General features: G+C 37.9%; 1 protein-coding gene across 1 annotated transcript; it reads right to left on the minus strand.

The window, feature by feature from the left end:
- Positions 1–3,711: 3,711 nt before the first annotated feature.
- On the minus strand, positions 3,712–6,056 carry LOC131178375 (uncharacterized). The gene is made up of 2 exons (XM_058143333.1): positions 5,407–6,056; positions 3,712–3,728 (listed from the first exon to the last, which is right to left on the minus strand). The coding sequence occupies exons 1-2, from the start codon at positions 6,005–6,007 to the stop codon at positions 3,712–3,714; spliced, it is 618 nt and encodes a 205-aa protein (XP_057999316.1). The 5' UTR covers positions 6,008–6,056.
- Positions 6,057–13,584: the final 7,528 nt, after the last annotated feature.

A 13,584-nucleotide genomic window follows, 5' to 3' on the forward strand; every position in this document is an offset into this window, starting at 1 on the left:
ATGTAACTGATCTAACTCCTTTCCTTGGTGCAGAAACAAATTCGAGGACGAATTCTTTTCAAGTGGGAGAGGATGATGAGGATCATCAAGGAGCACCACCACCCTTCAAAGGGGCAATCACTAGGGCGAGAGCTAAGCAACTTCAAAGCATGCTCATGGACCATAAAAGGATTTTCGGCTTAGGAGGGGAGCTGCATAAGGAAGACCTAGCTTGCTTGCTCTAAGAATCTCACCATGTGCCAAGTTGGAGCTTCCATTGCATTGCCACGTCAGATTCCATTGACACGTCATAGACCACGTATCCAGACACTTTGTTCATGCCTCATGCCACACTTGAGTCAACTTGGCAGCCACCTAGGTGTTTGTAGGGTTCATGCCATGTGGAGGGAGCTCATTGGTTCATTTGAATTAAAGAGAGCTACTTTTTGACCAAGTGGGCCCCAATATTCTGCCACAAAGAGGGATTAATTGCTGCCACCTTTTGCCCTTTTGCAATAAATGCTGCTGCCATCTTTTGTCTTTATAATTAATGCACTTTCTATTCTTGTTAGGATAGCCAACATAGCACAATTATTTGTAACTTTTGTCTAAACAAATTTAGCTTATGTTTTAGGTTTATAAGGAAGAGAATACCATCTTCTTCCTTCAGTTTTTGATTGCTGCTGTACATGAGAACCTCCCTTGGAGAGAGTTTGAGTCTTCTTTCTTGCTAGTTTCTGGAAGAACTAGAACTTAGGCAACTTGATCACTTGCCTATTTTACTTGATGATCAATGTAATCTCCCACAAGTTGGGTTATTGTGTTGACACTTGATCTGTTCCTCTTTGAAATATATATTCTGGTGCTTCTTTTTCCATAGAGATTGCATCTTATTTTGTTCAAAGAAAACTTGTTTTGGTGTTCATGATCCTTGGGTTCCATTAGAGGTCTGCATCCTTAGGCAATGTTCATTTGGGTGCTTATCACACATTCAAGAATTAAATGAACAATATGGAAAGCACCAAATCACGATGTATGAATTTGATTCTTTGAACCAGCACAATCAGATTGTTGTGTAATTCAAAGAAAATATCAGAAATGGGATTCTTGACCTAATTCATATGGAGAATGAATAAACCAAGAATATTATGCACATTAAACCTTGCAAGATAGAAATCTCAGCAAGTTAATGGGTTTCACAAGAACAAAGGCAACAGCCAATTTACTCACTAAATGAGCAGAAACAATATTTCATTAATATTCAAAGTGTGTCCTCCACTCTCTCATTACACTTATATTTATAGCCTCTTGGCTTCAAAGCTAAAGATAAAAATATCCCTACTTTAGTAACAGCTGTAAGGGGCTTTAAGTCCAAACAAAAATTAATCTATCAAAAGACTAAAAACTCCATACAAAAAGTAAATTTAATACAGTAGCAAGTAAGGGCATTTAAGTCCAAAAGAGAGGTGGTTATAACAGATGGAATATTCCTTGAAAAGGGTGCCAGCAGATACATGTACATGGATTGGATCTGGTGCATGCATGTCCACAAGTTATTCCATGTAATCTAATGCTCCACATGACACCTGGTCACTTCCAAGCATAATTTTCACCAAATTTAATCCTTTATATTTTTCTTCAAGCCATTCCAGCTTATAATCCTTGCTTCTTATGATTTCACAAATTAAATTCTGAAGTAATTTAGCTCTAGCTCTAGTAATTGGTCCTCGGATGAAATCCTTTGGCGTGGATGTAGCTTGATTCTCATCATTCCCCTCCGCTTCAAAAGGATTCGTCCTCAAATCTGTTCCTGCATCAACACAGGGAGATAAATCAGCAACATTGAAGGTGGCACTGACATTATACTCACCAGGCAGGTATATTTTATAGGCGTTATCATTAATTTTAGCCAGCGCTTGGAAAGGTCCATCACATCTTAGTTGTAATTTTGATTTCCTTCGAGAGGGAAACCTTTCTTTGCTCAAGTGAACCCATACCCAATCTCCAGGTTGAAATGTGACTTTCTTCCTTCCTTTGTTGGCTTGACTAGCATATTTTTCATTTTTCTTTTCAATTTGAAACTTGGCTTGTTCATGGATTTTCTTCACCAATTCTGCTTTTCTTTTTCCATCTAAACTAGCAAGCTCGTTCACAGGCAAAGGTAAAAGATCCAAAGGAGTTGAAGGATTAAAACTATACACAATTTCGAATGGAGAATAGCCAGTAGAAGAATGCACATTTCTATTGTATGCAAATTCAATAAGTGGAATGCAATCTTCCCATGACTTCAAATTTTGCTTAACCACAGCACGCAAAAGAGTAGTTAGTGTCCTATTTACTACTTCAGTTTGACCATCGGTTTGTGGGTGACAAGTGGTGGAAAATAACAACTTGGTGCCCAATTTTCCCCACAAAACCTTCCAAAAGTGACTAAGGAATTTAACATCCCTATCACTAACTAAACTCTTAGGTATGCCATGCAACCTAACAATATCTCTAAAGAATAAATTTGCAACATTTGTAGCATCATCAGTTTTATGGCATGGAATAAAATGTGCCATTTTTGAAAACCTGTCAACAACAACAAAAATTGAATCATGGCCTTGTTTAGACCTAGGTAATCCCAACACAAAATCCATAGAGAAATGAACCCAAGGATCACTAGGGGTAGGCAAAGGTGTATACAAACCTTTTGGCAAAACTCTAGATTTAGCCTTAGCACACACAATGCACCTAATACATACTCTTTCAACATCTCTTTTCATATTCGGCCAATAAAAATGTTCCTTCAATACATCTAATGTTTTGGCAACACCAAAATGACCCATTAATCCACCAGCATGAGACTCATTCACAAGTAATTCACGCATTGAACTCTTAGGCACACACAATCTATTTTCTCTAAAAAAATATCCATCATGCCTATAAAACTTCTCAAAAGCATTCTTTTCACAAGCTGCATACACTCTAGCAAAGTCATCATCTTCAGCATATAATTCTTTCACATATTCGAATCCTAATAACTTTGCATCAAGAAGGGCAATAAGGTTATACCTTCGAGATAAGGCATCAGCCACCACATTTTCTTTCCCATGTTTGTATTGAATCACATATGGGAAGGTCTCAAGGAACTCAACCCATTTTGCATGACGCCTACTCAACTTATTTTGCCCCTTGATATGCTTCAATGACTCATGATCTGTGTGGATGACAAATTGCTTTGGCCAAAGGTAATGTTGCCATGTTTCCAAGGCACGTACCAATGCATACAACTCCTTGTCATATGTAGAATAGTTTAAAGCTGCTCCATTAAGCTTCTCACTAAAGTATGCTATTGGTCCCTTATCCTGCATTAAAACGGCTCCAATACCTATACCTGATGCGTCACACTCAATCTCAAAAGTTTTAGAAAGATCAAGTAAAGCCAACACAGGAGCGGAACATAACATGTCTTTAATTTTGTGAAAAGCATCGTCTTGTTTCTGTTCCCAAACAAAATTAACATTCTTTTTGACAAGATCATTCAATGGTGCTGCAATGGTTTTGAAATTCTTAATAAATCTTCTATAGAAACTAGCTAGTCCATGGAAACTACGCACTTCAGATGCAGACTTTGGAGTGGGCCAGTCTCTAATAGCTCTAATTTTTTTATCATCGACTTCAACACCATTAGCACTAATGACAAATCCTAAAAAGACAACCTTTTCCATGCAAAATGAACATTTCTTCAAGTTAGCATATAATTTTGCCTTTCTCAACACATCGAATACAGCTCTTAAATGATGCATATGTTCATTCATGCCTCTACTGTAAACCAATATATCATCAAAATAAACAACAACAAATTTTCCAATAAAAGCACGCAACACATGATTTATCAATCTCATAAAAGTGCTAGGAGCATTAGTTAGCCCAAAAGGCATCACTAACCACTCATATAGTCCATGCTTTGTTTTAAATGCAGTCTTCCATTCATCACCTACTTTCATGCAAATTTGATGATATCCGCTTTTCAAGTCAATTTTGGTAAACACACAAGCACCACAAAGTTCATCCAACATATCATCCAATCTAGGTATAGGGTGGCGATACTTTACAGTGATTTTGTTGACCACCCTACAATCCACACACATGTGCCATGTGCCATCTTTCTTTGGTACCAAAAGGACGAGTACAGCACAAGGGCTCATACTTTCTCTCACATAACCCTTAGCTAGCAATTCCTCAACTTGCCTTTGTAATTCTTTGGTTTCGTCAGGGTTACTTCTATAGGCTGGACGATTGGGAATAACTGCTCTAGGTACAAAATCAATCTTGTGCTCAATCCCTCGAATAGGTGGTAGTCCAGCTGGCATCTCCTCAGGTAGTACATCCTCATATTCCTGCAAAAGGGAGACAACAACACTAGGCAAATTGGGGTCAAGGTCAGATGTGGATAAACAAGAGTCCTTAAACACAATTAATAACATTTGCTTGTTGGCAAATATGGCATTCCTTACATCTCTTCCTTTAGCATACAAGCTTAATTTTCTCCCCCCTCTTTCCGCACAGCTCTCCTTTTGCGCCGAAGAGTCACATTTTTCAAGCACTCTTGGAGTGTTTTCTTTACTCTCTTTTCTTTCCTCACAACCACCCTTGTCTTGCTCACTCGCAACATTTTCAGTCAATTTCTTTTCACCCCTTCTTTTCTTCTCTGCTCTCTTTTCGACCTCTCTTGATTTTACCTCACCCATTGCTTGGTTATGCCTTGTTTGGTCTTCATAAATCTGTTTTGGTGTCATAGGTGCCAAAATGATTTTCCTTCCATTCATTTCAAAAGAATACCTATTTTTATACCCATCGTGGATCACCTTTCTATCAAATTGCCATGGTCGGCCAAGTAATAAATGGCCAACTTGCATTGGAACCACGTCACACATAACCTCATCTTGATACTTTCACCTCACCGCATTCATTCAACCACTGCAATTTATAGGGTCTAGGGTGTTTCAAAGTCCTCAACCCCAATCTCTGCACCAAAATAGTACTAGCAACATTGGCACAACTTCCCCCATCAGTGATGACACTACAAGCTTTGTCTTGGATAAGACACCTTGTATGGAAAATTGTTTCTCTTTGCAATTCATCACCAACGTCCTCCTTTACTTGAGTATTTAATGCTCTCATAATCACCAGAGCACTTCCTTCAGCAGCATATTCCACCTCTGCATCCTCCTCCCCTGAAGATCTGGAATCACTAACAATTTCCTCCTCCGTTTCTATCTCACCATTTTCTCTCATGACCAGGACTCTCTTGTTAGGGCATTGAGAAGCTGTGTCCACTGCCCAAACACCTAAAACACTTCACATCTCTATTTCGGGTAGTAGTTTCAACCTCCTTTCCTTTACTTTCTACAAATTTCTTCTCCACCTTTTTTTCCTTTTCCTCATTTCTCTTATATTTGCTAACAGCATTTTCCCTATCCTCCTTCTTCCAGTTAGACTTCCAAGATGAAGAAGTACCTGCATTTCCTCCAAATTTTGACTTGCTTTTAAGTTGCCTTTCTACCTTCATAGCCATGTGGACCATATCCTCCAACTCAACATAGTGATGTAACTCAACAATATGAGCAATCTCCTTGTTTAGCCCATTCAAGAATCTAGCCATGGTGGCTTCTCTATCCTCCTCCACATTTGCTCTAATCATAGCAATTTCCATTTCTTTATGATAATCTTCAACACTTTTAGAACCTTGAGTCAATCTTTGTAACCTCTGATGTAGCTCTCTATAGTAATGACTAGGAACAAATCTCTTCCTCATTATAGTTTTCATCTCACCCCAGGTTGCAATTGATTGCTCATAATTTCTCCTTCTACTAATCAACACTTGATCCCACCATACCAAAGCATAATCAGTAAATTCTACTGCTGCTAACTTTACTTTCTTTTCCTCTGAATAGTGATGACAATCAAACACAGCTTCTACCTTCCTTTCCCATTCAAGATACACATCCGGATCATTTTTCCCTTGGAAAGAAGGGATGCTCATTTTAATACTTTTGATATTGTCATCTACCCTATTCCTCTCTCTTTCCTCTCTTCTTATTATCCTATCTCCATTCCTCCTATCTTCAGCTCTTCTCTCATATCTACCCCTCCTAGGTCTTTCAACCTCAAAATCGTAGTTATCAACCTCATCTTCATCAGATTCAACTACTGGAGGTACAAGATCCCTCCTATTTGGCCTTCTCTCATTTTGTCTATCTCTTTGCTCCAATCTTTCCAACCTATCTATGATTCCATTACACACAACATTCATTCTTTCAAATTGTTGTCTGACAGCCTGCATGTAGAATGGATTTTCACCTTCCCCCTCACTACCATCACCCCTTCTAGACATGTTTTCAGACCTGCAAGAAAATGGTTAGTGCAAAGAAAAACACCTCACTCACTCCCTTACGTGTTTACACTCAACAAGGGACACTCCACTCGTGTTTAACTCAACAAGGCTTTTCCCCTCTTATGAACTCACCACTCTGTGCCTTTTACCTCTCTTGGCTATGTCCACAAGTTCTTATCAAACTCAAGTAACTCAAACCAAGACTGTACTCACAAAAATTTAACACACAATAAAATTCTTGAACGTGACGGATCAAAACGAGTAATAAAAAAAAACAATAATGTGACTCAAGAAGTCAAGAAAAGAAAAGCTCAAGTATGGAAATGTAATGCAATAAGGAATCAAGAAAGAAGACACCAAAATAAAAGAGTAATAAGCTGGAAAAGTGACAACCTAAAGAAGTGATATCAAGCTTAAATATCCAAGTTTGCCACCAACTTATCACAATTACCAGCAGTTCACACAATACACCAAGAATTGCATAAATTTAGGATCACCAAGCAAACGAGTGTATTTTGATCTGAAATTGAGTAGGCAAATGCAACCCAATACTGACTAATTGCTGCTAGAATTTCAGGCTTTTCTTGACAGACTTACTATGTAAATCAAATGTAATTGTCTCTGCCACAAAATTTTGGTTCCCCACACAAACGATTAAATTTTGAGCTGAAATTTAATTTGAGAGTAGCTCAAATGTGGCACAAACAGCCTGTAAATTTTCAGGAATTTCTGGGCTGATTTGCTATGTGAACTTAATTTGATCGCGTCTGCCGCAAAATTTTGGTTCCCCACACAAACGGATGAATTTTAAGCTGAAATTTAATTTGGGAACTACTGATATGGGGTATAAACACTCGGTAAATTTTCAGAAATTTCTGGGTATATTTCCTATGTGAACTTATTTTGATCGATTCTGCCACAAAATTTTGGTTCCCAACACAAATGGTTGAATTTTAAGCTGAAATTTAATTTGGAAACTACTGATATGGGGTATAAACACCCTGTAAATTTTCAGGAATTTCTGGGTCTATTTACTATGTGAACATAATTTGATTGGGTCTGCCGCAAAATTTTGGTTCAGCTGGCAAATGATATCAAACAACCCCCAAAATTTACACCCAACGTCTTAAACACACTCAAATAATGCTGGTACAGTTTCAGGCCAAATTGGTAAGTCGAACTCAATGACCCAAGTAATCTCTCATGCTTGATATCAAAATGAAGGAAGCAAAATGGATAGCTAGAATAATGGCTTTGGCTTGATTAACCCAAAACCCTAAGACAAACCGAACAAAACAAATTTTTAAACAAACAGGTCCAACTAAACCTCAAGAGCCAAACAGCAAATATGAAGAAGGTAAGAAACACAAAGAATAAGAAGCAAATAGAGAATCTACCTTGTTTGGGCGTCCCTTTGCTCTGATACCAAAACTGATGTGAACCTTCAAGTAATTGGTAACTTGAAAACCCACATTCAAGAATTAAATGAACAATATGGAAAGCACCAAATCACGATGTATGAATTTGATTCTTTGAACCAGCACAATCAGATTGTTGTGTAATTCAAAGAAAATATCAGAAATAAGATTCTTGACCTAATTCATCTGGAGAATGAATAAACCAAGAATATTATGCACATTAAACCTTGCAAGATAGAAATCTCAGCAAGTTAATGAGCTTCACAAGAACAAAGGCAACAGTCAATTTACTCACTAAATGAGCAGAAACAATATTTCATTAATATTCAAAGTGTGTCCTCCACTCTCTCATTACACTTATATTTATAGCCTCTTGACTTCAAAGCTAAAGACAAAAATATCCCTACTTTAGTAACAGCTGTAAGGGGCTTTAAGTCCAAACAAAAATTAATCTATCAAAAGACTAAAAACTCCATACAAAAAGTAAATTTAATAAAGCAGCAATTAAGAGCATATAAGTCCAAAAGAGAGGTGGTTATAACAGATGAAATATTCCTTGAAAAAGGTGCATTGCAAAAGGTGAATCATGTGCTTCCTTTAAAATGGTCTGCCTCAGTTCAATATTCTCAGGAATGCACATTCTACCCTTATATAACAACAAGCCCTCATCATTTACTGATAATTCTGGTTTCTTGTCATCCCAAGCCTCTTCCATTAACCTCACATACTTATCATCCTTCTGTGCAACCGCTTTAATTTGTTCTGCCAGCATTGGCTTTACTTGCCAAGTAGCTACCATTTGCCCATCTTCATTAATCTCCAAATTAGCATGCAATGCCCTTAACTCATGCACCATGGACAATGGAGAAACCCTCAAACCAGCCATAGTCTTGCGACTTAAAGCATCAGTTACAACATTAGCTTTTCTAGGCTGATAGTCTATCAAACAATTATAATCTTTTATCAGCTCTAACCATCTCCTCTGCCTCAAATTTAACTCCTTTTGTGTGCCCAAGTACTTCAAACTTTTATGATCTATGTATATATAACATCTCTCCCCATACAAGCAATGTCTCCAAATCTTCAAGAAAAAGACAATGGCTGCCAGCTCCAAGTCATGCGTAGGATAATTCCTCTCATGCGGTTTAAGCTGGCATGAAGCATAGGTAATGACATTCCTATCTTGCATCAACACACAGCCTAATCCGTTATGAGAAGCATCACTGTATATGGTATACTCTTTACCCAAAGTGGGCAAGGTTAAGATTGGAGCTTCAGTTAAATGCCTTTTTAACTCATCAAAACTTTCCTGGCACCGATCAGTCCACTGAAATTTTACATCCTTCCTAAGTAGCTTGGTCAGTGGAGATGCTAGCATGGAGAATCCCTTCACAAACCTTCGGTTATACCCGGCTAAACCAAAGAAACTTCGAACTTTCGTGACATCTCTAGGTGGCTTCCAATTAAGAATGGCTTCTACTTTGCTAGGATCCACCTAGATACCCTCTGCATATACAATATGCCCCAAAAGTAATCTCCTTTAGCCAAAACGCACATTTTGACAGTTTGGCATACAACTGCTTCTCCCTCAAAGTCTGCAATACTATCCTTAAGTGCTTATCGGGTTCCTCTGCATTCTTTGAGTACACCAAAATGTCATCAATGAACACCACAACAAACTGGTCCAAATATGGCCTGAAGATAGTGTTCATCAGGCCCATAAAAGCAGCTGGAACATTAGTCAACCCGAATGGCATTACCAAGAACTCATAGTGGCCATACCGAGTCCTAAAGGCAGTTTTGGGAATACTTTGCTCCTGCACCCTCGTGTATCACTACGTCTGCATACTCGGGAAGACCAAAATTGACTATCTTCAGCCTACAGTCAACCACGTCGTGATGCCTGGCTAACCAATCCATGCCCAAGATGATATCATAATCTCGAAAGGGCATGCCAATTAAGTCTGAAAGGAATGTATGTCCTTGGATCACTAAAAGACAATCCTTATACAATTTGTTCACCCTAACCTCTTGCCCTAAGGGACTTGATGAGAATCAAGCTACATCCACAACAAAGGATTTCATCCAAGGTCCAATTACTAGGGCTAGAGCTAAATCACTTCAGAATTTAATTTGTGAAATCATAAGGAGCAAGGATTATAAGCTGGAATGGCATGAAGAAAAATGTAAAGGATTAAATTTGGTGAAAATTATGCTTAGAAGTGACCAGGTGTCATATGGAGCATTAGATTACATGGAATAACCCGTGGACATGCATGCACCAGATCCAACCCATGTACATGTATCTGCTGGCACCTTTTTCAAGGAATATTCCATCTGTTATAACCATTTCTCTTTTGGACTTAAATGCCCTTATTTGCTGCTGCATTAAATTTACTTTTTGTAAGGAGTTTTTAGTCTTTTGATAGACTAATTTTTGTTTGGACTTAAAGCTCCCTACAGCTGTTACAAAAGTAGGGATATTTTTGTCTTTAGCTTTGAAGCCAAGAGGCTATAAATACAAGTGTAATGAGAGAGTGGAGGACACACTTGAATATTAATGAGAGATTGTTTCTGCTCCTCTAGTGAGTAATTGGCTGTTGCCTTTGTTCTTGTGAAGCTCATTAACTTGCTGAGATTCTATCTTGCAAGGTTTAATGTGCATAATATTCTTGGTTTATTCATTCTCCATATGAATTAGGTCAAGAATTCCTTTCTGATATTTTCTTTGAATTACACAACAATCTGATTGTGCTGGTTCAAAGATTCAAATTCATACATCTTGATTTGGTGCTTTCCATATTGTTCATTTAATTCTTGAATGTGGGTTTTCAAGTTACCAATTACTTGAAGGTTCACATCAGTTTTGGTATCAGAGCAAAGGGACGTCCAAACAAGGTAGATTCTCTATTTGCTTTTTATTCTTTGTGTTTCTTACCTTCTTCATATTTGCTGTTTGGCTCTTGGGGTTTAGTTGGACCTGTTTGTTTAAAAATTTGTTTTGTTGGGTTTGTCTTAGGGTTTTGGGTTAATCAAGCTAAAGCGATTATTCTAGCCATCCATTTTGCTTCCTTCATTTTGATATTAAGCATGAGAGATTATCTGGTTCATTGAGTTCGACTTACCAATTTGGCCTGAAACTGTACCAGCATTATTTGGGTGTGTTTAAGACGTTGGGTGTAAATTTTGGGGGTTGTTTGATATCGTTTGCCTGCTGAACCAAAATTTTGCGGCAGACCCGATCAAATTATGTTCACATAGCAAATAGACCCAGAAATTCCTGAAAATTTACACGGTGTTTATACCCCATATCAGTAGTTCCCATATTAAATTTCAGCTTTAAATTCATCCGTTTGTGTGGGGAACCAAAATTTTGCGGCAGAATCGATCAAAATAAGTTCACATAGGAAATATGCCCAGAAATTTCTAAAAATTTACCAAGTGTTTATACCCCATATCAGTAGTTCCCATATTAAATTTCAGCTTTAAATTCATCCGTTTGTGTGGGGAACCAAAATTTTGCGGCAGAATCGATCAAAATAAGTTCACATAGGAAATATGCCCAGAAATTTCTGAAAATTTACCAAGTGTTTATACCCCATATCAGTAGTTCCCAAATTAAATTTCAGCTTAAAATTCATCCGTGGGGAACCAAAATTTTGCGGCAGACCCGATCAAATTAAGTTCACATAGCAAATCAGCCCTGAAATTCCTGAAAATTTACAGGCCATTTGTGCCACATTTGAGCTATTCTCAAATTAAATTTCAGCTCAAAATTTAATCGTTTGTGTGGGGAACAAAAAAATTTGCGGCAGACACGATTATATTTGATTTACATAGTAAGTCTGTCAAGAAAAGCGTGAAATTCTTGCAGCAATTAGTCAGTATTGGGTTGCATTTTCCTACTCAATTTCAGATCAAAATACACTCATTTGCTTGGTGATCCTAAATTTATGCAATTCTTGGTGTATTGTGTGAATTGCTGGTAATTGTGATAAGATGGTGGCAAACTTGGATATTTAAGCTTAATATCTCTACTTTAGGTTGTCTCTTTTCCAGCTTACTGCTCTTTTATTTTGGTGTCTTCTTTCTTGATTCCTATTGCATTACATTTCCATACTTGAGCTTTTCTTTTCTTGACTTCTTGAATCACATTATTGTTTTCTTGATTACTCGTTTTGATCCGTCACGTTCAAGAATTTTATTGTGTGTTAAATTTTTGTGGGTACAGTCTTGGTTTGAGTTACTTGAATTTGATAAGAACTTGTGGACATAGCCAAGAGAGGTAAAAGGCACAGAGTGGTGAGTTCATAAGAGGGAAAAAGCCTTGTTGAGTTAAACACGAGTGGAGTGTCCTCTGTTGAGTGTAAACACGTAAGGGAGTGAGTGAGGTGTTTTCTTTACACTAACCATTTTCTTGCAGGTCTGAAAACATGTTTAGAAGGGGTGATGGTAGTGAGGGGGAAGGTGAAAATCCATTCTACATGCAGGCTGTCAGACAACAATTTGAAAGAATGAATGTTGTGTGCAATGAAATCATAGATAGGTTGGAAAGATTGGAGCAAAGAGATAGGCAAAATGAGAGAAGGCCAAATAGGAGGGATCTTGTACCTCCAGTAGTTGAATCTGATGAAGTTGAGGTTGATAACTATGATTTTGAGGTTGAAAGACCTAGGAGGGGTAGATATGAGAGAAGAGCTGAAGATAGGAGGAATGGGGATAGGAGGATAAGAAGAGAAGAAAGAGAGAGGAATAGGGTAGATGACAATATCAAAAGTATTAAAATGAGCATCCCTTCTTTCCAAGGGAAAAATGATCCGGATGTGTATCTTGAATGGGAAAGGAAGGTAGAAGCTGTGTTTGATTGTCATCACTATTCAGAGGAAAAGAAAGTAAAGTTAGCAGCAGTAGAATTTACTGATTATGCTTTGGTATGGTGGGATCAAGTGTTGATTAGTAGAAGGAGAATTATGAGCAATCAATTGCAACCTGGGGTGAGATGAAATCTATAATGAGGAAGAGATTTGTTCCTAGTCATTACTATAGAGAGCTACATCAGAGGTTACAAAGATTGACTCAAGGTTCTAAAAGTGTTGAAGATTATCATAAAGAAATGGAAATTGCTATGATTAGAGCAAATGTGGAGGAGGATAGAGAAGCCACCATGGCTAGATTCTTGAATGGGCTAAACAAGGAGATTGCTCATATTGTTGAGTTACATCACTATGTTGAGTTGGAGGATATGGTCCACATGGCTATGAAGGTAGAAAGGCAACTTAAAAGCAAGTCAAAATTTGGAGGAAATGCAGGTACTTCTTCATCTTGGAAGTCTAACTGGAAGAAGGAGGATAGGGAAAAGGCTTTTAGCAACTATAAGAAAAATGAGGATAAGGATAAGGAAAAGAAGGCGGAGAAGAAATTTGTAGAAAGTAAAGGAAAGGAGGTTGCAACTACTACCCGAAATAGAGACGTGAAGTGTTTTAGGTGTTTGGGCAGTGGACACATAGCTTCTCAATGCCCTAACAAGAGAGTCATGGTCATGAGAGAAAATGGTGAGATAGAAACAGAGGAGGAAATTGTGAGTGATTCCACATCTTCAGGGGAGGTGGATGCAGAGGTAGAATATGCTGCTGAAGGAAGTGCTCTAGTGATTATGAGAGCATTGAATACTCAAGTAAAGGAGGATGTTGGTGATGAATTGCAAAGAGAAACAATTTTTCATACAAGGTGTCTTATCCAAGACAAAGCTTGTAGTGTCATCATTGATGGGGGAAGTTGTGCCAATGTTGCTAGTACTATTTTGGTGCA

This window comes from Hevea brasiliensis, chromosome 3, assembly GCF_030052815.1.
Source record: "Hevea brasiliensis isolate MT/VB/25A 57/8 chromosome 3, ASM3005281v1, whole genome shotgun sequence".
In the NCBI taxonomy this organism is placed as follows: Eukaryota; Viridiplantae; Streptophyta; class Magnoliopsida; order Malpighiales; family Euphorbiaceae; genus Hevea; species Hevea brasiliensis.